This window comes from Phyllostomus hastatus, unplaced genomic scaffold (genome assembly GCF_019186645.2).
Source record: "Phyllostomus hastatus isolate PE091 unplaced genomic scaffold, TTU_PhHast_1.1 phas_scaffold_1066, whole genome shotgun sequence".
NCBI lineage: Eukaryota > Metazoa > Chordata > Mammalia > Chiroptera > Phyllostomidae > Phyllostomus > Phyllostomus hastatus.
This window is the reverse complement of record NW_025334004.1, coordinates 15,846,884-15,872,476: the sequence shown is the minus strand read 5'-3', so window position 1 is coordinate 15,872,476 and position 25,593 is coordinate 15,846,884. Positions and strand designations below refer to the sequence as shown.

The following is a 25,593-nucleotide window of genomic DNA, read 5'->3' as shown; positions in this document are numbered from 1 at the left end:
AAAATACTGGTCACCAACTAAGGATGAGAAAGCACCAATTCACTGTCTTAAGCTAAGTTGTTTGTGTGGTTTTCTTTATCTGTTTAATTCAAAGTAAAAAAGGTAAAATTTAGTATATTAAATTATACCTGTTTAAATATCATAACAAAGTGAAATGACTGATCACTGGAATCAGTATGTTTTTTAATACTTTATCCTTTTAATGTCCTTCCAAAATACACAAATTTAGATTTCATGACCAGATTTTTTAAAATGTATTATCTTGGGAGTGCTTAAAGGGATATCTTCCGTGTGTATATATATGAAATTAATTCCCCATTTAAATCTACATCTATTTCTCCTTATGAAGTTTTATTTATTCCTTCAGCATAAGAAAGTAAAAACTGTACTTATACTTATTTTAGGCATCCTTTTCAGACCTAAGATTTAGTTACTTTGTTAGTTTAGCCAAGATACCACAGGTAAAGAGTAGTAAACTAAACATTAGAGCTGAGTTTTAGAATTAAAAACGAAATTAACAGTTTTACATACTACAATATATCATACTCTATATGTATTAATCAGTTTTAAGTCTACATACAAAAATTAAAGGGAAAGAAAAGAACCAGTTTTTAAAAGCTTGCTTTTCTTTTCTTTCTTTTTAAAGTGTCTTTATATCAGATAACTACACTACACTTAGGAATTCTTGAAGTTAATGAATTATTACGTATCCAAGGAAGCATTTAAAACATTAATATGAAGCCCTGACCAGCATGGCTCAGTCAGTTGAGTGTCGCGTCCCTCACAACAAAAGGTCGCCAGTTCAATTCCCAGTCAGAGAACGTGTCTGGGTGTCTGGGTTGAGGGTTCGGTCCCCAGTTGGGACGTGTGTGAGAGGCAAGTGATCGATGTTTGTCTCACACACTGATGTTTCTTTCCTTCTCTTTCTTCCTCCCTACCCGTCCCTGTAAAAATAAATAAATAAAATCTTAAACAATAAAAAAATTAAAAATTAATGTGGAGAATTACTCCACGTTTCACATATTTGAGTCATGACAAAACAATATTAAGTCACATACAAAGGGGAATCTCATAGCACAAATGCAAATGTTTTATTTTCAAGAATAAACTTACCCAACTTAATATCTCCATCAAGGGTTAAAAGAATGTTGCCAGCCTTTAGATCTCTGTGGATGATTTTATTATCATGTAAGTAGTTTAACGCCTCTAAGGTCTGTTTACAAACGACTTGTATTTGGGACTCAGTTAATGGTCTCTCCAGTTCTGTAAGGAAAAAGTAAACAAATCTGCATTTTTGCACACCAAACATGTGTTGCCGGGCTCTTTACTTTTGCCATCACTGTCAAAGACCATACAGAGTGAACTTATTCTAGAAGAACAAAATATCTAAAAGATTACTTTCTTAACATTATTATACTCTGCATTTAATTTTAGAATTTTATTACAATTATCCAAGAATGTAAAACTATTATTAAGCTGACTTCTTAACTGAATGTCACTTAACAGGAAGATGTATGTATAGATATTTTAAATCCACTGATTCTTATTAAGTGTTATTGAAGACATAAACACAAACAAAGGTATTTACCAAGCATCACAGCATCCACTGCTCCACCTGCACAAAATTCAATGAGGATCTGCGGGCAAATAAAAAGAGCATGTGTCTAACACAACATTGTGTTTCAGTATTTTTTTTTCAATTTAGCAAAAAAGATAAAGAAAAGTTATCAAATAACCTAGGCTATGGAGACAATATTATGCTAACCATAGAGATTTTCTTTGTCAAAAGTTAGGAGTCTTAACAATAGCATTTGAGAAGGCACAAAGAGAACACATTATGGAAGTATGTGCATTTTTGCTAATCACCATTTTTAGTGTCGCTGCTTCTCTAAAATAACCAAGCACAGAATTTTTCTTCAGGATGATATTACATATCCATTTCATCACTACTGAATGATTTTATTACTCTCATTTTTAAGGTAAGTTCTGTGATTTAAGTGAGCAAATGTAATTTTTAGCTTCACCGATAAAAATAAATCCTGAAAAAAATAGACTTGAGTTTAAAAAAAAACAGAAAAAATATACACAAAAGCTTCAGACGCTAGCTCAATTATCACTTCCTGATGGAGGCCTTCCCAGACCTCCTTGGTATCTACACCCCACCATGTACCTTTCCTTCTTAGAGTTTTCTGTTTACTATGATTCTTTGGTTAATTAATATCTACCTTGCCCACTAGATTGTCCCTTCACAGTTGTCTAACTTTTTATTCTATAACAGTCTTGAGTAAAGATTGTATCCATTTATTAAATTGTCTAGGAGTTCATTTTCATTAAAATCTCTGGAAATATTTTGCTACAGACCTAAATAACTATATTAGAAGAAACCACCCTAATAATAACTATAGGTAATTTCTATATATCTTAACAAATTGTATAGCTTCCTGGTTTGTTTCTCCTCTATGTATATTATAACACTTTATTTTTTATAGATGCCAATTACAAATTGTTTTCAAATGCATTATATCATTTGAAAAATAATTTGGGAGGTGGATCATTACTCATCCTTTAAGTGAGTACACAGACTTACAAAGGTTAATTGACTTATTTAAGCTCCTACCTAGCAAGAACAGGATTAAAAATCATAGACCTTTTACCTCCCAGTCAGGTACTACTTGTACTACCTACTCTTCTCTCCCACACTCTGCTTCTTCCTTCAAGGAGAAAAACAAAAACTCCACTTCAAAAGGTCCTATTGATCAAATTAGTGTTGACGCAGACCAAGTGACTGGTTATTATAATGAATATTAATATTTTACTCCTGTATCCATTTTTGCCTAATATTTTCAAAAAATAAACATAATTTATACATACAGCCCATGTCACTTATGTACTAAAGCTGGTCCAGATTTTATAAGATAAATATTAAACATTTCTAGTAAGCATTTTATAATTTACTACATGATTTAGAAGAAGTTTTGGGTAAGAAAATTATAAATAATTTCTAGGAAAACAAAAGAAACTTAAATTTTTAAGTAAGTGCTTAAATTTAAATTACAAATAAGAGAAGACCATCTAATTTCATAGTTTAGGAAATTTAATATTCATAACCAAGTTTCTCCATTTGGGTCCAATGTCACACAATCATAAAATATGGCACAATCTGAAATACACATCTCAATACAAGAATGGGCAAAAGTAGGTTTCCAGTGGTGAGTACACGAAACACACAAACCTACTGTAATAAAACCTGCATGTTTTTTTCCACATGAACAATAGTAAGCCTACTTTTGCCCACCCTGCATCTGTTGAAGCCAAGGGTAATTATGTTGTTAATGACCCTCCTCTCATCAGCAGATCAGCTCTCAACACAAGTAACACAAAAGAGGTTATACATCAAATAGGCTTTCACAACTTACAAACCTCTTTAGGACAATTAACTCATTTTGACTACTATAGATCAGTAGAAAATACTTACCCAAAGATTGTTCTCATAATAGAAGGCGTCTAGAAGCTTGACTATATTTGGGTGATCACAAGATGCTAAAATATCAATTTCAACCATGTAATCTTCAAGTTCTTCTTCAGATTTGGTGTCAATCACCTTTGCAGCAGCTAAAACATTGGTTTCTTTATTCTGGGCCTAAAAATATAAGTATAAAAAATGTCCCAATGCATACTTGCTTTTTAAATTTTATTTTAATTTTTTAAATAAACTTCATTTTTTAGAATAGTTTTGGGTTCACAGCAAAGTTGAGCAGAAAGTACAAAGAGTTCCCACATACTCCCTGTTTCTACACATGCACAACCTTCCCCACTACCAAGATTCTGCACCAGAATGGTACGTCTGCTACCACCTAAGACCTATGCTGACACATTATCATCACCTACAGACCGAACCATATTTACACGTGGACTCACTCTTGTTGCACATTCTGTGGGTTTTGACAAATGTATGACATGTATCCACCATTATATTATACAGAATAGTTTCACTGACCTAAAAATCCTCTATGCTCTACCTATTCATCTCTCTTCTTCCTATCCCCTGGCGATCACTGATCTTTTACTCCATAGTTTTGTTTTTCCATCATATCATAGAGTTGGAATTATATAATACATACAGCATATTCAGACTGGCTTCTTTCAGTTTAGTAACACGCATTTGAGGTTCCTCCATGTCTGTTCATGGTTGGACCTTCTTTTTTTTTTTTTTTTTTTTTTAGCACTGAATAATAGTTCATTACACAGATGTGCCAGTTTATGCAGCCATCTACCTACTGTAGGCATATTGATTGTTTCCAAGTTTCAGCAATCATGGATAAAGCTGCTATCAACATACATTTGCAGGTTTTTGTGTAGACATAAGTTTTCAACTTCTTTGGGTAAATACCAAGGAGCACAATTACAGGGTCATATGGTAAGAATACGGTTAGTTTTGTAACAAACCGCCTGTCTCGCAAAGTGGCTGTACCATTTTGCATTCCCACCAGCAATGAATGAGAGTTCCTGTTGCACCACATCCTCACCAGCATTTGGTGTTGTCAGTGTTTTAGATTTTTGCCATTCTAACATAGGTGTATACTGGTATATCTCCCTGTTTCAATGTGCAATTCCCTTATTACATACAATGTTGAGCATTTTTTTATATACTCATTGACCATCTGTACATCTTCTTTGGTGAGATGTCTGCCCAGATCTTTTGCCCATTTTTAATCAAATTGTTGGTTTTCTAATTGTTAAGTTTTAAGAGTTATTTATATATTTTGAATAATAGTCCTTTATCAGATATCCATTACAAATATAGCATTCAGCAGAAGTAATGCCTGCTTGAGTGTGGTTGGTAGGGTAATAATATGGATGTAATAATTTATAGTTTTAATTTGTCACACCTAAAATGTCATAGGTGTGCTTGAGTGTGATATTGCTATTATAGAATTATATGCTTATGATTTTATAATAAAAGTTTTTATAATAAAAAAGGAGCATTATTTGTGCCAGATCTTGTATTATTTTTCCAAGTTAGTGGCTTGTCTTCTCATTATTTTGACATACTTATTTTAAAAGATAACCTAAACATAAATATTAACTAATGCATGCTATGCACCATGCTAAGTGCTTAATCATATCTTAAAATACTAATTAGGTTTTTTAAAGACATTTCAACATATGTTATCACTTCAGCATAACTACATCTATAACCTTAAAAAAACAAAACAGCGCCCTGACTGGTGTGGCTCAGTGGATTGAGCACCAGCCTGTGAAACAAAGGGTCTCCAGTTCAATTTCCAGTCAGGGAACATTCCTGGATTGAGGGCCAGGTCCCCAGTAGGGAGCACACGAGAGGCAACCACACACTGATGTTTCTTTCCCTCTTTTTCCCTCCTTTCCCCTCTCCCTAAAAATAAATAAATAAAATCTTTTTTTTTAAAAGAAAAAATCAGGCCTTGGCTGGTGTAGCTCAGTGGATTGAGCGCGGGCTGGGAACCAAAGTGTCCCAGGTTCGATTCCCAGCCAGGGTACATGCCTGGGTTGCAGGCCATAACCCCCAGCAACCGCATATTGATGTTTCTCTCTCTCTCTGTCTCCCTCCCTTCCCTCTCTAAAAATAAATAAATAAAATTAAATTAAATTAAAAAAAATCAAACTTTTAAAAGCTACTAATAAAGGTTTCAATAAATAAATAAATGTCCAAATCCCACTTTTAATAATTTATCATAAGGTAATTTTACAAAATAAAAAATATGCATATATAAAATATCCATAAAAGCACTATTTACAGTAAGGAAAACTGAATCAACTTAAATGCCCATTTGCAAGAACCTGCTTAAATCATCCAATATAATTCTACAATGAAACACTATGCAGCCTTAAAATTAATTGACCAGTTAATTAACATTTCCTAAGTGAAACAGTCTCCCTAACATATCAGTGAATGGGAAAAAAGACAACGTATTAAATATGAGAGGTACATAATTTTACAGAAACTACACATCCATGTTCACGTATGGACAGCTGCCCAAGAAGTACCTGGAAAGACATTAGTAAGGATGGTAGAATTTCAGGTGCTTTTTCACTTTTTTTGTATTTCATACCATATTATTGTTTGAACTTCTAAAAGTGGACATGTATTATTATTATTAACACAGAAGCAACAACGTATTTTTAAAAATCAGTATATGGGAGATTTCTTAGTGATCCATTATCTAAATTTGGCAATGATGAAGAATAAACAGGTATCAGCCTGCATATAGGAATTTTTTATCAAGAGAAAATTCTGATACACGCTAAATTATAGTGGGCAAAAGAATAAGAGAAAGAGCGTGGAATGATTAACCAGTTAACAGCTGTGGGCTAACTAACAAAAGACTGCTCACATTCCTGAATGTATGCCGGAGATTCGAATCAACCCCCAGGGTCCATTAGCCAACCACAAGACAACATAGGCATAAACTTTCAGGACTGCTGCCTATACCCCATCAAAGCTAGTAAATATTTCTTCCTTATAGATGGTGTAACTATCACAAAACTGCCCCAACTTCACCTTTTCCCACCCCCACCTGATCTTTCAAAACAACTCAATCTTTCTTCCTCAAAACAGAATATATACGAGTGCCCAACACCACCAGTACCACACACATGCTCATCTTTTCCATCTAGCCGTGACGCTGGTGGTTTAGACTTTATGCCCCAGAACTGGTCCTTTCCTAGCTAGCACTTGGCTCAATAAAATCTTTCTTTCAAAAAACTTTTGGCTGTGAAGTCTTTTGTTTAACATTTTGTAAGTACATTATCACTTTGTTTTACTTCCCTACGGAAAAATAGGGACAAAAATACTAATTACTAATTAAGCAACCCTAATGTTTAGGGTTCAGAGCATATGTTTTGCACAAAAGATAACATCATACTGATTATCAGTACCACTCTGGAAAAATATTCTAAACTACCAGCCTTTAACAAATCTACAATGCCTTTAAGATATGCCATTATCTTACAGTCCACAAAGGACCAAAAACTTCCAATTAAACTATGTCAACATTTTATCATTTAGAATTTTTGGTATACATTTTTTAAGAACTCTTTTGGACATATTTAGACAAAAATTGTTATTATCTATTATCCTTGTTCATACACAAAAATTTAAATATTTATACTTAGGTTTTACTCTTCTGAATCACTTTCTCACTCAGAGTTTTCTATTTTATGTGTTTTCTCCACAAAAGACTAACAAATTAGTCTTGACTAATTAGTTATTAGACTAACACAATATCATTCTCTGGTCATTAAAAGCTTGATGGCCCTGGCTGGATGGCTCAATTGGTTAGAGGATCATTCCGCTATGCCAAGGTTGCGGGTTTGGGCACGGGGGTCAGGGCACATACAAGAATCCACTAGTGAATGCATAAATAACTGGGACAACAATCAATATTTCTCTCCCCCTTCTTCTCTAAAAATCAATCAAGTTAAAAAAAAAAAAAAACTTTGTTGATACAGCACTGCTCCTTAACTGCTGTCTCCAAAATTTTCTTTAAAGCCACTGTCTTCCACTTTGCAATTATAATGATGATACTACTTTCTTGATCTTACCACAGGTGCTAAAAGATGTTTAGGTAACAACCAGGACTCCCATGCTTTCTTCAAAAGGTCCTTAAGCAGTTTATTAATCGAAACAACAAAGGACTTTAACTGTATGACAGCAGGGATACAACTAAATTCAATAATCCCTAATTACCTGGCCAAAAATAATACTAAGGCATCAATCAATTAAGGACATATCCCAATATTCAGAGGCATTAAAAAGCAAAAAGCATATCATAACTGGTGAAAATAGAGCATTAATTTATATCTCTAAGAAAGATAATCACAGTTGAGCCAAAATAATTAGAACTCACCCTCCCCTAAGCGAAAGGAAATAAGCCAGTGAAAGATAAGCCTTTCAAATCTCACCATTCTAATGTAACACTTTGGAAAGAAAAGAGACCAGAGGAACTGTCTGTGAAGACAAACACTATAAAATATAAGTCTTTGTAGATTGAGTGGAATTAAAAGTCATCCTACTTCTGAGTGTTTCTACTAATGTCCTCAGATATTTTAAAAATGTGTCTTTTATTTGTGAATGGAATAACATGAATGGGGGGAGGGGTGGGCAGGATAGGGAATAACACCAGATAATCTCTAAAGTTATTTACAGTAACAAATTTCATTATTCCATTCCCTTGGATATACTGATTAAACCAATAATGATACCATTTGGTTTAATGTAAGTAATAAATAGAAGTTACATTAAAAAGTATAGTGCCTCCTACATTACTGCTTGAAAATAACTTGATTCTTCATAAGGATCTAGTTCTAAAACACTTTGAAAATCAAATCTAATGAAGATTGATAAGTACATGATACTTTACACAAATATTAGTGTTAAAAAGAAATAGTGTCATCTAACTACTACCTAAAAGCATGAAAATTCTTCACATAAAGACTTAATGAAGTAACTACACAAATGTTAATAAAAACAAGAATGGAATAACACATACTGAGATACTGCTTTAAACTGATAAACTTTTCAAAGATCAGTCACGATCTTTCAAAAATCACTGTTGCCCAGGCCAGCGTGGCTCAGGTGGTCGGGTGTCATCCTGCAACTGAAAGGTTGCCAGCTGATTCCCAATCAAAGCACACGCCTGGGTTGCAGGTTCAGTCCCCAGTAGGGGCATGTGCAAGAGGCAACTGATCAATGTCTCTCTTACATTGGTATTACTCTGCCTTTCTTTCTCCCTCCCTTTCCCTCTCTAGAATCAATAAAAGAAAAAAATTGTAATAAAAATAAAAATCACTGTATTTTCATAAATCATGAATACAGCTTAGCCAATTTACATAAACAAACAGGGGCTACAGAGAAACATAGCTTATCAAGTGTCCTATACTGATTTCATGTTCTAAATGGAGTAGAGTAAAAACTACATCCTCTTATATTACTCTTATTTCAACAGTGACTACTTTCCTAGATGGTGAGAACACAAGTAATTTTACATTTTCATTTATTGTCTTTCCATATTTCTAAGACTCTCTGATACTTTCATAATGGGAAACATTTTTTCAATTTAATTTATTGGGGTGACATTGGTTTGCAAAACCATAAAGGTTTCAGTAAAACATCATTTGCACACTGCATCATGTAACAGAAAATACATTTAAATTAAATTCTCAGCTGGAAACTGAAAGACTAGCCCACAAAATATAAGTGACTTTAATACCACAGAGTTGGTAGTCAATCAAAAGGGGAAGGGGAAAAAAGTTAGATAAGTACAAAACAAATCTAAAAGACAAAGAATAGAAGAAAAGAGATGAATTCAATCACTTCAGTAACCACTGGGACTGGTTCTATTGATGTGGATGATTTATTTGAGCTCAAAGGTATTCTTCCTCCCACCGAGACAAGAGGTCCTTCACCGTCCAGTGTATGAATCCAACCACAATCTAAAAACTAAACAAACCAAATCACAGTTCATCAACATCTACTACATGCTAGGCATTAGATGAAGCTGAGGAAACACAGAGACAAACCCAACACCCCACAAAAATCTGTTCTCAGAAAGAAATACAATATAAAAGTCTACTATGCTTGCCCTGTCTGGCACAGCTTAGTTGGTTGAGCATCATCCCACAAAGAGAAAGGTCTCCAGTTCAATTCCTGGTCAGGGCACATGCCTGGGTTTCAGGCTTTATCCCTGGGCTTGTGTAAGAGGCAACATATCGATATTTCTCTCTCTCTTTCTCCCTCCCTTCCCTCTCTCTAAAAATAAATAAACTCTTTTAAAAAAACTATCAGTCTGCTAAAATCAATTCATTCTTTCAAGAAATACATACTGAGTACCTTCTATATATGTCAGGCACTGTTCCAGATGTTGATGGTATAAAAATATACAAAATGCCCATCCTTATGATACTTATTACTGTGGGCAGAGGACAGTCATTAGGCAAATAAAAAAAAAAAAAAGAGTATATAAGTGATTAGTACTGCAGAAAAAAATTAAAGAAAGATGAGGAAATGATGGGGGTTACACAGGGAAGAAGTTACAATTTAAATAGGGTAACTAAGTTAGACTTCACTAAGAATGATATTTGAGCATATCAGTATCAATAAAGTTCAATGATTACTTTTATGTTTTTTTGAACTATGGCATTAAATTGGAAATTTTAGTATTTTGCAAAGAAAAGGGGTATAAAATCTCAAGTTTCAAGTATGCTGTTCTATATAATAGTATCCATTATGCTATGAGATGACGTTATTCATTGAGCAAATTACCTTGTGCCAAATACTGTTCTCTGCATTCTCCATTTATTAGCTTATTTAATCTTTGTACTAATCAGGGTCCAGCCAAGAGGAAGAAATCATATTGATTATTTTAATACAGAAAATTTAATGTAAGTAATTATTGACTCTGTTGGTAACTAGTTAACTAAAAAGATAAAAAGAGAAGGTGAAGGGAGTTGTTACCCTTCTGGGAGGTAACAACCGCAGGAAAAGCTACTACCCAAGGACCAGAGGAGCCAAAGGAAGGGTCTGGAATTATCAAAACTCAGAAGATTGGAAGGAAGGTTCTGCAGAGCTGAAACTCAGATCCCTGAGGAGACAGTGTTGCTCGGCTGCTACTGGCATCTCTGAACTTGGATGAGGGGTCTTATGGGACAAGGGTACCTTATGAGGAAGCGGAAACCAGCCAACTGGAGCTGGTGTTATGAAGGGTTAAGATGAGGCTAGCTCGGTGTGTGTTGCAAAACCTACAAACTGGATTCAACTCCTGTTGCCGGGGTGAGGAATTTCCACTAGGATGATGATCACAGCAACAGGAAAGCAGACAGGAAGCCCACAGGAAACAAAGAGAACAGTGCAAGTCCTTTCTTCCTCCTCCTCCTTACAGCGTCCCTCTAGTGCTCCATAATTGTGAAAACTAAAAGTGAACAGCTGGCAAGGTAGAAAAGTGATTTGCAAAATGGTTAAAATCAAACATACACAAATAAACAAGAGAAAGACATCCAACAGGAACACGAACAAGGGACTTCAACACAAAAGAAATTCAATTTACCAATACACCTGTGAAAAAGAATTACTTATTAGTAGTCAGAGAAAAATGAATTAAAACCACAATAAAAATATAGCAAAATCAGACTGTCAAAACTGAAAAATTCTGATAATATCAAATATTAGCAAGGATGTAGAGCAAGTAAATTCTCATATGCTGCTGGTAGGAGTGTAAATTGGTATAGCTTAGCATCATCTAGTAAAATTAAAGATACACCACCCTATAACCCAGCAATTCTACCCGAGTTAAGTCTTAGCGAAACTCATGCATATATGCATCAGTATTGTATATAAAAGCCAAAAACTGGAAACAACTGATATACCCATTAACAGTACAATGGTAAATAAGAGGTGATATAATCATATAATGGAATTCTATGCAATAATGAAAATGAAGGTAACCTACAGCTCTAAGTGACTGAACAAAGATGAACCTCACAAACAGAATGCTGACTTTGACAGAGGCAAGACACTCAACATGATCCCATTCATATAAAGTTCAAGTGCATTCAAAACTAAACTATAATATGTCAGGATACATACCTAGATGGTAAGCTATAAAGAAAAGCAAAGAGATGAATAACTTAAAGACAGGACAGTGGTTTCCTTTAGAGGAAGACAGGGATCAATTAAGAAGGAAGGTGGAAGCAATTCCGGGGTTCTGGCAGAATTCCTTGACTCTGATAATTAACATGAGTTCACTTTATTATTATTTGCTAAATGTACACGTACATTTTTCTACTTTTTAAAACAAAGATTATATATTTCACTAGTTTTTTAAAGGTGCACACTCATCAGTGCCATAAAAAGAAACACTTGCATCCAGCACAGTCAGGAAGTCAGCTTCAACTCAATACATAATTTTATGTCACTCCTTTTTATTTCCTGTTAAAAACAACAGAAATCCAAATGTTTAAAAAAAAAAACTGTGAGGGATATTACATATCTTCATTTACATGTCAAATAATACTAAATCTTTTTTTTAATTTTTATTGATTGATTGGGGGGGGACATCAATTTGTTGTTCTACTCATTGATGCATTTGCTGATTGATTCTTATATGTGCCCTGACCAGGGATCGAACCTGTAACCCTGGCATAATGGGATGCTGCTCTAACCAACTGAGATACCCAGCCAGGAATAATACTACATTAAAAAAGAGAAAATTTTAAAATAAAAAATAAATAAATAAAACACACAATTAAAAAAGAGAAATAGATCAAAATATGGAAGATTTTTCAGGCAAGAAAGTAACTGTTTCAGAGTTGGGTAGTGCTGAACTGAGTGGAAAGAATACAACTATATGTTGGAAAATTTTCAAATAAACTAAGTATCCAAGATGAGTGCCTATTCATAATTTAATCTTTGTAATAGTTACTACTTTCCCTAAGTAGATGCTGGTTAGAATCAATTTTAAGAAAGTTTTCTACTACATACAATATTAAGGTTTAATAGCTTTTCCCCTGCACTGAAAGAAGTTTATAAGTTTAACATTTCTAGAGTATCTTGGAAAACAAAAACTTTCAGGAAAAACAGGTCAAATAAGCTTAAATTTTCTTTTAAAGAAATCTCAGAGCCTTGGAAGCACAGAATAGTGAAATGAAAAGATGCAAAGAATTCACGCTCGTCGAATATCACACTGAAACAGTCACAGAGCCCACAAAAATTATTCTCGACACAATTTTATAGTGTTCAACTACAGAGTCTCTTCCTTTTCAGAAAATTTTCAATTGATGTCTTACTACAGAAAACTATGTTACACTTTGCAGAGTCATTGAATAATTAAATCACAGGGCACTGTCATGTCCACAATCATCCTGTGCCATGGGAAAATAGAAAAATGGTTCTCTACTGCCCTGGCCAGGTGGCCCAGCTGGTTAGAGTGCTGTCCTGATACACCAAGGTTGCAGGGGTCAGGGCACATACAAAACTCAGCCAATGAATGCATAAGTAGATGGAACAACAAACTGATGTTTCTCTTTCTCTCTCTGCCTGTATCTCTCTTTCTCACCCTCCCCCAAAATCAGTAAACGTTTTTAAAATATTTTTAAAAGAAAACAGTTCACTATTTTCATAGGTCCCTTTTCCTATCCTCCTGTATTTTGCTTCTGAGTTCTAAATATAAAACAGTAATTTCTATCATTTACTGAGCCCTTCTTATGTGTCTATTATTTACTATCTCCCTTACTTTTCACACACTCAAGAGCAGGTCTTACTGACGAGGAAAGTGAGACATTGAACAATTAAGTAATTTGTCCAAGCTGAAGGGCTGCTATTGAGGGATCCAAGACAGAGTGCAACTCCTGAACCAGTGCCTTAACACTGTAGTGTTCCTACTCAGTAAATGTCTGTGCCATGTGAACTGCTCAGCATTACCCACTGCCATCTAACCACAGGATTCCAGATGCCTCAAGGATCTGTTTCTGCCTTTCCTAGATAAATCCATACTAACAGAAATTTAATGGGTGAAGAAATCTAAACAAATATTTGGGGAAATCTATGATTTCCAGATTTTAAAACAATGGAGGTCCAGAGACATGTTCTGTTCAGACCATAGAGCTGGCTGTGACAGTCACCACTAAAACACAGTTCCCAAGAGTGATCTTCCCACTGCACTAAAAGCCCTTCCTTCCTAACATACATCTATTCTTGCCATAAGCACTGATACACTCCAAACAAGCACTCAAGTTTACTTTGCCAACTTTCATAGCATACAATTAACTCTAACAGCACTCACAGGTAGGTAACAGACATTCTTTCAACAAATATAAAGATGCACCATGTGCTAAGGCAATTGACAAATCCAAATGTATATCATAATTTTGACTCCTAGTTTTATCATAAAAACATAAACATTAACTATAACATGTACGAATGCCAAGTGACCACGTGAACAATGCGTTCATAAAGCACACAGAGAATGGCTATTTCAGCCTGGGGAAGAAATGAGAAAGACAAGAGGCTGTGAGATGCGTCTGAGGCAAGGCAGAGGCAGGAATGTGCTGGTGTTTAGAGGAGAGGAAAAAATTCTATCATTTTTTACCAATGGACATTAAAGTAAAAAACAACCATCAATATGGGATCAGAAGACCCGAGTTCAAATCTAGACTGTGACTGGTGTGACTGAATGATTTCTAAGTCTGTGTCCTCCTCTGTGAAATGTAGATACTACTGACCTATCTACTTCACAGGACTTGCGCAGGGTCAACTTATGTGAAAGTGCTTTGAAAACTGCAAAGTCCTGGATAAACATTATTTGTTTTCACTTCTAGGCAACCCTGTCGATCTTCCCCTCTAACCTGTGTCTCATACAAACCTCACCCTTCAGGATGAAAATATTCCAATGACATCATTCATTTATGCATATCAGGTAGTAAACAGTTAACATTAATGCCTTCAGGTTGAAACATCAAGACTTTCTACTGAAATAAATATATATATTGATACGTGAGTTTTTAATTTCTTAAACACTGGTGTTGACTTCTAGTCAAAGGTTACTCTGAAACCAATACCAGATGCAGGTCTTCTTGAAATTCTCTATCAGAAATTCCACTCCATTTCATAGTATGTTGTCAGCAGCCAACTCAAGAACAGTCTCCAAGTGGCAATCACTGTGCCCTCATCCCAAGATACTGGTTATGTATTAGCTATAGACACAACCACATGTATGCCCTGGACCCTAAAAAGGAAACTGTTTTAGTGCAATTACACATAACGATTGCAGACAGCCTGTACACAAACACGAGTCCACTGGAAAGTAACTCACCATAAGTATAAAGATGCTTAAACGCTCGAAGGCCACAATCTGACCCCTGCTTTAAATTAAAGAACGCCCCCCCTACTTCCTTTCGAGCTGGACAGTGTAGCCGGTGGAACCGCGCCTCCCTTTAGCAATCACTCTTTAAACCTACATCCAGGCCCCATGTTGTTCAACCCGAAACCCTACCGTCTTAGCCACTCCTTGGATGACAGCCTAAAGTTTCAACACACATTTACGTCGTCAAAAGACGGGGCAAGACACGAGAAAGGGACAAGAGGAGCAGAAATCCTCGTGCCACTCCCGGACAGTGGCAACTTCCCGTTTTCTCCCTCTTACCTTGTACACTTTACCAAAAGCACCGTCACCCAATTCTCCTATAATTTCCCAAAACTCCTCAGGGTTCAGGTCCCTCTTCACATGTTCATACTGCTTCTTCTTCTTCTCGCTCCCCAACTTGAAGATCTTACGGAAATTGAAGAAGGACATTTTTCCTGCTAATAGAGTTCCTGGCACTTAAGGACTAAAACAACAATAAAAGGCAAAGTTTTTCCTCCCTCCTCTCCCGCGTGAGCCCGGCGGGCGGCGGCGGGCGGCGGCGGGCGCGGGCTCTCCCGGGTCCCGCCGCTCCGGTCGGGCGTCCCCGGGGAAGGCGGGGCACGACTCCGGCTCCGACCCACGGAGTGGGGGGGGCTTTGCGGGCGGTCCCTCCGCCGAGCCCGGCCCGCGGGCCGCTCGGTGGGCGACTCGTCCCCAGTCGGCCCTAGGGGTCGGCACTCGTACGGATTTTCGCCCCAATCTAGCCCGGCCCGACGGGTCCCAGCGGTCCGAACACCCGCAGTCGCCGCGGTTTAGGCCCGTGTCAAGACGAGTCTCCAGGGGCGGCGGCCACTCCGGGCAAGGGACAAGGCCGGCGACCTCTGAGGCCAGCAGCCGACAGACCGCACTCTCCGGTCTCGGACCGCGAGCCCGGGCTCCCCTCTGCAGCAGTCTCCTCCCGCGGCGCGAGGCCCGCGCGTCCCCTAGGCTCTGGGGCACTGCCGCCGCCTCCTCTCTCCCTCCCTAGCCCACTCGCTCCAGAGCGCGCGCCGGCGCCGACGCCGACGCCAATGCCGCAGCGCGCTCGCGCGCTCCCCCGGTGGCGCGCCCAGCTCACGGCGCTGGCGCGGGGGCGTGCCCTCTGGCCCCGCGCACGCGCGTTGAGCTCATCGCGTTGTGCTCAACATGCAGACGGTTTTGAGGGGCTCACGAATGTGCGGCACCGGGTGCGACGTGGACGCTTGGCATTTGTCGTTCTTTGCGGGTTGCTTCTCATTTGCCCCCTTGAGCTCTAAAATCCTATCAGCCCACGGCTTTAGTGGAGTTCCCTCAGGGGGCACGACCCTGTTGGTTTTGCTAGAGGATGTCGCCTCCATTCTGGATCTAGGAAAATTTGAGCTGCCCCAATTGTGGCCCGAAAGTGGACGTTTTTCACTCTCAAATGGGTCCAAGAGTACAGCGAGAGGGGACTATGTGTGGTGGCTGGGGGCTTTGGAGCCAGAGGTTACCAGATCTGTGACCCTGGGCGGTAACCTTTCCCAAACTCAGTTTTTTCATTATGGAGAGGAGTAAATGAGGCAATGGATGTAATGCCTTTACGCGGTACCTGCAGCAGCAAACACTCGATTTTAGTTCTTGCTGTTTTACAAATGTTTATTTAAGATAAACATAGATACATTAAAAATCATTTAAGCCCTGGCCAGGTGGCTCAGATGGTTAGACCGCTGTCCGCATTCACTAAGGTTGCAGGTTAGATCTTCGTCAGAACACATAAAGAAGTAAGCAGTGGCTCTGGCTGGTGTGGCTCAGTGCATTCAGCGCCCGCCTGGGAACCAAAGAGTCACTGGTTTGATTCCCAGTCAGGACACATGCCTGAGTTGAGGGGCCAGGTCCCCAGTAGGATGTGTGTGAGAGGCTGTGAGAAGCAATCACCCATTGATGTTTCTGTCTCTCCCTCCATTGCCCTCTCTCTAAAAATAAATTTTAAAAAACCGTAAAAAAAGAAGCAACCAATGAATACATCAACCTCTCTAAATAAATAAATTAAATAAATAAATAAATAAATAAATAAATAAATTGAGTTGTTTAACCTCACTTCCTGAGTGATGACCATCACACTCCTTGAGGGTAATCTACCCCCTCCTGGCCACTTCCACAGCTGTATTCCCTTGCCACCCTTCCCGGCTTCAACTGAACCACCTACTAAGGCTTTGGCCTGACCTGCCTCCAGGCCCCTTGGACAACACCAGCGGAAGACTTCCTGGGCAATGTGGGCATAAACTAGAATCTATCAGATAGTGACCTGACTTCCTGTCCTCCCCAGAAGGGTGCATTTTCAGAGCAGTCGTTGCTCCTCATTGTATCGAACTACCTGACAACATTCCTGGCATATAATAGGAAGGCAGATCCCTTGAATGAATGGAGGTTATCTGGAGCAGAGGCCCAGTTACTATCTATATAATTCCCAAACATTTTGCCCTCCAGCCCCAAAATGGTCTAACAAAACTCTTCTTCCAGTAAGGTTAGAATGATCTTGTTTCTCAAGATCTTTTAATAGTTTTATTGAGGCATAATTGGTATACAATAAACTGTACATATTTAAAATATACAGTTTTATGTCTTGGCAGATGTATACACCTGTGAAAGCAATAATCTATCTTTATTATTATCATTTATGTGGGTAGCTCTAGATATAAAGATAATACATACTTATTGTGGAAAACTAATAAATTCACAAAGAATAAAATAAAAAGTTCTTTAATTCTACCATCCAGAGATTACTGTTGGTAAGGTTATATTACAGTTCCAAACAGGATTTTTTGGCTGTGGATTAACTTTTTTTTATGTGGACTAAATTATATTGCATATATAGGTTTGCATTATACCATTAATAACTGTTTTCTTCAAACCTGCAATATTTTTATTATTTTAGATAAAACCTTGATAAATATCTCTGTTTACAAATCCTTTTCCACATATTTGATTATTTCCTTAGGCAAATTATCAGAAGTAAGTTTGGGTCAAAGAGTTTAAGTCTGCTTCCTTTTTGTTCTTTTCAAAATAGAAAAAAAATTATTGCTTTCTCAAATTAAAAGATAGTATATCCTTGCTGTAAATTCATTGAAATAACACAGAAATGAACTAGGAAGCTGTCTGTAAGTTTTTCTTTCTGCCTTCCCCTACCCAACTTCAGCCTCAGTCTAACCACTGTGAAAGTTAAGCCATGAACAAGAGGGAGCTTTGGGGGGTAACCAAAAAGTTCTAAAGCTTGATTGTAGTAGTGATTGTATGACTGTAGACATTTACTAAAAATAACTGGATTGCATACTAAGAGTGGCTGAATTTTTTGGTGTGTAAATTATACCACAATAAAGCTGCTTTTAAAAAGTTAGATATAGATATAGAGATATATTATAGATATTTAACTAGATTTTTTCTACTCATACACTTTTTTAATATAAAAATGGTATCCAATATGGATCATAGGTATCTTTCTATGCCATTACAAATAGATCTATCTAATCTTTTTTAATAGGTGCATGGAGTCCCAGGGTATAGCCATACCATAATTTATTTAAGAATTTCCCTGTTGGTATTCATTTAGGTGGTTTCCAAATTTTTGTCATCATAAACAACACTGCAGTGAGCATGCATATATAAGTATCTTTGGGTATTTGTCTCATTATATTTCCTTAAGATAAAATACAAGAAGTGGAGCTGCTGAATCAAAGACCATAGTCAGAATGCTTTTACCTGTATGGCCATGTTGACCTCTGGAAAGATTATAGTAATTCATACTCCTACTAGCAATATATGAGAATGCCAGTTTCACCACACCCTGAACAGCACCAAGGTATTATCTCATTTTTTTAATCTTTGTCAAGCTGATAGCCCCAAATAACCTCTCATTCACAATTTTCTAATTCTCATGATGTAACATCTTTTAATATGTATATTAGCCGCCTCTCTTTCTTATTTTATGAATTGACTCATCAGTGAATAACATCAAATGGCATTGGTAGTATTGTATAAATGAGGTAATCAAGTCTGACATACTTTGGCGAAATGGTGATGGAGTTAGTAGTAGCTTATACATTTTTTTCCATGATGTTATAGCCACAGATATCATTTAATAATACCAATGAGATATCATTTAGACAGATACAGGTTTTCCCAGTGAGCCCTGGGAGCCCACTGGGAAATGGCCCTGATACACATATGGTTGTGTTATTTGTAAAAGTGAAGTTTAACCGGTGACCATGTAAAATATTCATTTATTACACAATTTTTTGGTTCCACTCACCTTCAAAAGAGTTTAAGACATGCTCACTAACAGCTTAGTGAGGGGAGAACTATCTTCACAATTTGCCAGGTAACTAACCTTCACTAAAAATAATAAGACTACCAGCCCTGGCTGGCGTAGCTCAGTGGATTGAGCGCGGGCTGGGAACCAAAGTGTCCCAGGTTCGATTCCCAGCCAGGGTACATTCCTGGGTTGCAGGCCAGAACCCCCAGCAACTGCACATTGATGTTTCTCTCTCTCTCTCTCTCTCTCTCTCTCTCTCTCTCTCTCTCCCTCCCTCCCTTCCCTCTCTAAAAATAAATAAATAAAATCTTTAAAAAATAATAATAATAATAAGGATACCATTAAAAATTAAAAAATTGAATATGTACTGCCCTGGCCATGTGGCTCAGTAGGTGGAGTGTTGCCCCGTACACCAAAAGGTTGCAGGTTTGATACCAGGTCAGGGCACATGCCTAGGTTGCAGGTTCAATAACCTGTTGGAGGCACATATGAAAGGCAACCAACCATTGTTTCTCCCTCTCTCTCTTAAAAAAAAATCAATAAATATATCCTTGGGTGAGGATTTTTAAACAAACTATTAACTGAATATATATTGAGTTCTTACTACATGCCAGCACTGTGCTAAGTAGTTTACACACACTTCATTTAAATCTCATTTAAATCTCATATCAACCTTATGAGCGAGGTAATATGAAAGCCCCCATAAAAGCAAGGAAAACTGAGACAGATACTCAGAGACAGTAATGGCAGATTGGAACTGGAATCCACACCTTGGAAAACCAAAGTCCTTAGCACTGAACAACTGAGATTGTCTCCTTAGCCTGCTGAGCTTCTGTAACAGCTGTCTCACGGAGTCACTGCCACCCACTGCTGTTTCTTTCTCCTTTCCTTCTTAACTTGAAAACATACCCTACTCACTCTCTCCCCTTTGTTAGCTCCCAAGCATGTATGTGTAGGTATATATGTGTATATGTGTTTATATGTGAATATGTATGTGAGTACATGTAAATTTGTGGGGTATATGGGAGCATGTGTGTTTGTGTATGAACATGTGTGTGAATATGTGTATGTGGGTATTTGAGGGCACGTTTGTGTGTAGGCATGTGCACATCCGAGTGAACTGTGAGGGTATGTATGTTTCTCCCTCTAGACGGGGAGCACTTGGAGAACAGGGGCTATGTCTTGCTGATCCCCACAACCCCTGCATCTGGCCACATATCTTCCTTCCCTAAATTTGTGTTGAATAATGAACGAAAATGAAAGAAGTTCATACCTACTCAATGCAGATTACACGCCAATTCTTTTCTCTTCCTTATTTCTAATTTAGGCAGCAGATTTACTAGCAAGTTTTTAAATGCTACTGTGAAGGTCACATGGAAGCAGCACATTCCTCTGGTGTACAAGGACTGTGGTGGAGATGCATTTGTCTATACTTGTGGAGTCATATTTTTAGAAAGAACTTTTTTCAGGTAGTTTTAAAAAGTAACCTGTAATCATAACAATTATACTCCTGAAATAGGATTGTGTGTCATTCAGAAAATTCCAAATCAGATTTTTGGTCATTTTTTTCCTACTTTACAAGTAAACAAATCACCTGGTAAGTTATTTTTGTTTCAAAAGGGAATCTAAAAATATCTTCCCTTTGACTTCATGTCCCTTTCTGCATCACACAGAATTATTACACTCTCACTCCCACCCTCTCCTCATCCTTAGCTGCTTCAGCTAAAATGAGTCATAAACATTTGGCAGTGGTAATGGCAAGACTTAACGTACTCAAATCTGGAGGAATTGAAAAATAAAAAGTATACAGACATGCTTCTTTTACAAGTGGCACTCACGTTCCAGTTTAAAAACCTAGACACCATAACTTCTTTTGAGTTTTAAGGACTTGAGTGGTCAATATTGGATTTATTTCATCGAGACATTTACTAGCTGCAGGGGTCAGGCAGCCAATCCTTTGGAGTTAATAAAGGTTTTGTGCTATTCTGTTGCCCATACTTTTATGTATTGAAGTTCTATCTTTGTTTCATAAGGAAAACAAGTTGGATGTGATAGTTTTGGGCACTGGCTCAAAATTATTTGTCCCGTCATTAACCAGCTCTGTGGGCAAGTCACTACTCTCTGACTTCCACTTTTAACAGAGGTGGCTTCAGGGAGATGAAACAATTCAGAATGACCCAGAAAGTAAGATATCTTCTAAGGGACAACTTTGGGAGTAGATTGCTTCTTCAGTATGATCTCTAAGAGCACTCGCAACGGTAACATTCTGTTTTCATTGTGCCCCTAACTTTAGTTTCTTACACACATACTAGTAACTGTGTCCATTTTTTCTGATGCAATTGTGACTGAAGAGTAAATAAACGGAGTGAGGAATTTCAAAAAGAAGGACTTATGTGTTGAAATTCATTGAGAATCCTGTTTCTGCCAAAAACTATTATTGGAATAACCCTTCGGAAATTTACCTTAAGATAGGAAAGCCTGGCACACGCCTTGGGGGTGGGTGGGGTGGGGGTATTCTCAGAGTAATGTCAGAGGCTATCTTCCAAAAGAAACGTTCGAGTTTTCCCTGCAAGGAAATAACAAGTTCTTACTACCATCTTATAATCTTCCTCCTTAACTCTTTTTTTCAATTTTTTATTCAATTATGAACGTGACATTAGTTAATAGGATCTTATAGGTTTCAAGTGTGCGTTGCTAGGATACAAGATCTGTATATTGCACTGTGTGCCCTCCTTTAATTCCTCTCATCTTTCTGAGCAGCAGGTTTTTAATGAAAACTTTATTACTGCACATTTCTGTTTCACAAAGCTGCCACAATTAGAAACCGATGTTTGTGACACTGCCTGTTTGTCTGGGAAATCACAGTCTTTTCTATTTCGGTGTCTCATGTTTCATGCTGCTGAAGGAGGAAATTAACCAATACAGGTTCCTACTAGAGTCATATCTATTTTTGACTTTTTAATCCATGTGAACTTAATAAAATGGCCATTTCTAACAAAAATGAACCAATTACTTGTGATTGATGGTTCAGCTGAATAAAAAATATACATTCCAGGGTTGACTCTTCAACTTTCTAGAATTACCACCTCCTATGCACTCCTTCACTTAACAGATGGCCTCAATTTTGTACTATATGCTAGGCAGTATCCTACTGTATACCCCAGGAGGAATGACTGGAGAATCGGTCAGAATCAAAATATTTAAAAAACAAACAAATGAACAAAAAACTGCAGCCTCTTGGAATGTATATTCTCCTTGGTTAAGTGGTGTGTAGGCAAATAATAAAAGGCAGATGGTATCTTCTAACCCAATGATTCTCAATGGAGGGTGATTTTGCTCCCCTGCCCCCACCCCCGGGGGATATTTGACAATTTCTGCAGACTTTTTTGGTTGTCACAAGTGGAGGGGGTGGGGGCTAATGGCATCTGGTAGGTAGGGGCCAGGAATGCTGCTAGACATCCTACAATGCACAAGACAGTCCCTCACCCCCACCTCCAGCAAGGAATTATCCAGCTCAGGTCGACAAGCCCTGTACTAATCTTTACTATGAGAGATCAGGGTGTTGGTTACCCTTGAGGGGACGGTGACTAGAAGAGGACATAGCGGGACACTTCTGGATGCTGATTACATGAGTGAGTTTATTATTCAAAAATGCACTAAACTCTGCTCTTTATTGTGATTTGCATGTTTTTCTGTGTGTATAATTTTAACATGTAGCCACTACATTTTTTTTTTTGAAATCCTGTCAAGAGGTGAGGGGGTGGCAGTGCACGAACCCTCCCCTTGAATCCTGGAGCTATGACTGCTTAACCAGTGTGACATGGCCGAAGTGACACTCCCAGTTTCCAGACCCATTCCTTAAGAAATTGGCAGTTTCCACTTCCTGTCACTTGGGACACTTAGTCTTGGAAACTAGCCACCGTGCTCTGAGAAAGCCCAAACAACCCAGGAAGAGGCCCACGGGGGGAGACTTGTGTGGAAAGGAACGCAGGTCCCAGGCCCGCAGCCCTGGCTGAGCTCCCACCTAACGGCCACATGAGTATATCACCCTGGAGTATCTCCCAGCCTCTAGGGCAATGACCCCAGCTGACATCAGGTGGAGAAGAGCCAAGTCTTCCCTACTGAGTCCAGGACACACTGCACGTTCATGAGCTAAATAAACAACTGCTCTTAACTTACGGCACTAAATTTTAGGGAGGTTTGTTATGCAACGATCTATAATTGAAACAATATTGAGTCAATCAAATTTTTACTTCAAAAAGGAGTACTATAGCGTATAACTTTGGGAAACTCTCGGTTAAATAAAGTTTTGAAGTTTCTCTTACTACAGAACTTTTAGTGGGCTAATGTGTTTTATATTTCTGCACAGGAGTATCTTGTAGTTCTCAAACATTTTAAGCCCAGAACATGTCTCTTATTTATTTTTTAATATACATAATTTTATGAGAATTTTTTTAAAACAAAATGCAATATTCTAAAAAAACCAAAATTTACTATTGAAACTAATTCCTAAGAGTTTGCTGTGCTACCATACATGCAAGAAATTAAAGAAACCATCACATATTTAGAAACATTTAACATCAGAAGCCTTACAATCTCTGTGTGTAAGTAGCCCCCCCCCAAAAGCTACAACCTGCTTTTTTTAAACAGTATTTTTCTCCACAAAGAATCTTATGCGCTCTCCAAAAATGATACAGTTTTTATACTGAAGCTATTTTAATATTGAGCTGCACTTGAACTCACATTCTCAGCAAAACCATTGCCTGAGCACTCAGACCCCGCCCACATCACTGCAGGATAGCCTGTTATTCCTCTGGGTCCTCTTCCTCCTCCTCATCTTTCTCTTCTTCCTCCTCCTCATCTTTTGGTTCCTCCTTCTGCGTGGAGCCCGCCGGCCTGCCAGGGGCCTTTTCCCACTGCAGGTTTCCCGCTCGGCACGGTATGCGGCGGTGTCGTTTTCATACTTCTCCTTTAGCTCAGCTGCTTTTTGTCCATGTTGCTTATCTTTGACCGACTGTTCAGACCACATTTCACCCATTTTTTTTTTTTTTTTGGCAGTATCCCCGGTGGATACCCCGGGGAGTTCACTTTTGATCTTTGGGTGACGTTCAGAGACGAACTGGAAGCAGGCGGGTGGAGGCCTTTCAGGGGCGTCGGGACCTTTTTTCTTTCCTGTCTGTCACCTTTGGGAGGAACGTAATTTTTCATCTCCTTGTCACAGCGAGCTTTGTCACTCTTAGTCATATCTTCGAACTCTGGCTTTTTCTTTGCAGACATTGTCTCCCATTTCTCCAAACATTTCTTGGGGAATTCGGAAAAATGGACGGGAGAGTCTGGCTGTTTCTTCCTGTGCTCCTCCCGGCAGGGGGGAGCCTCTTTGCATGAGGAAGGCCCACAAGGACATCTCGCCCCTCGGCTTGTTGGGGTCTCCCTTACCCATGGGGACAGATGGCATCTCCCGGGTGCTGGGTTTTCCTCAGAGTCCCACAGGGAGGCCGAGTCCGACCAAAATGCTTCTCTCCTTGGGCTCCCCAGAATCTGTGTTTTAAAGTGCCATCTTGCAAGATTGGTGTTAAGAGGACCAGACTTCAAGAAAAACAGACTAACCTTTCAGTAATTCAGTAAACTGAAATTTTAACCCTTAAAATTGCAGAGTTAATATCAGGGTAGTTTCGACTGGAAAATTCATATGTAATGTAGTCAGTCCTGGTAATCAGGTGAAATACCTTAAACTTGCCTAATGAAATTTTTTAAATTATGAAAAGTTCCAATGGCAGTTAAAAAACACACTTAGATGGCACCTCAGTAGTTATTTCAAAGTCCCTGAGATCAGTGGCTACATAATTTTTTTAAATTTAAATTGTTTTACTTGGAAGGTAATAGTAGCAATTATACTTAGATGTTGAGTGTTGTAGAATGCATTCCGTGTTCCCTTAAGTTCCCACCGGACCTTACATTGAACTACTCAACGTATTTCTAGTACACTGATACAAATTTACGCCATTGCCTATTTATTTGTCCAGAGCTTAAAAACAACATTGGACTGAGGTGGATAAATTGAGAATTTATATCCTGTCTCATGTCTAGTGGAATTCAAGTTTATTCTTAACTGTCACCACCCAAAATCAAGTGGAGGTTTTGTTTTGGTTTTCTTATCAAAGACCAATTCCCAGTTCCCCCTCCCTACTCAGTTCCGCCATGTCTCAGGTCAGACAAACCACTCCAGCATGAGGGAGTGTTGGAATAAAAACTTCAGCATCAAAGTACAGCATCATACAGACCAGGATGCTGACCAGCTCCCAGGTCCCTTTCAGGGCCTTTACTAGAGCCTGCCCCCCGGAGATGGCATTCTCTGGTCCCTCTTCGTTGTTCCACTCTGGATATGCCCTAGGTCAACAGTGCCCGGATTTC

At 38.2% G+C, this 25,593-nt stretch overlaps 1 protein-coding gene and 1 pseudogene across 2 annotated transcripts in view; both read right to left on the bottom strand.

Annotated features, from left to right (window-relative positions):
• SLK (STE20 like kinase) overlaps nucleotides 1-15,967 on the bottom strand; it is a 49,273-nt gene extending 33,306 nt beyond the window's left edge. For both annotated transcript variants that reach the window (XM_045853877.1, XM_045853878.1), the window contains exons 1-4: nucleotides 15,177-15,967; nucleotides 3,476-3,640; nucleotides 1,589-1,637; nucleotides 1,114-1,263 (exon numbers count right to left, since the gene is read on the bottom strand). In XM_045853877.1, coding sequence (XP_045709833.1) covers nucleotides 1,114-1,263; nucleotides 1,589-1,637; nucleotides 3,476-3,640; nucleotides 15,177-15,326 — 514 coding nt within the window. In that variant the 5' untranslated portion in view covers nucleotides 15,327-15,967. The remainder of the gene's footprint in view (nucleotides 1-1,113; nucleotides 1,264-1,588; nucleotides 1,638-3,475; nucleotides 3,641-15,176) is intronic.
• An 8,020-nt stretch (nucleotides 15,968-23,987) lies between these two features.
• On the bottom strand, nucleotides 23,988-24,622 carry LOC123829081 (annotated as a pseudogene).
• Nucleotides 24,623-25,593: the final 971 nt, after the last annotated feature.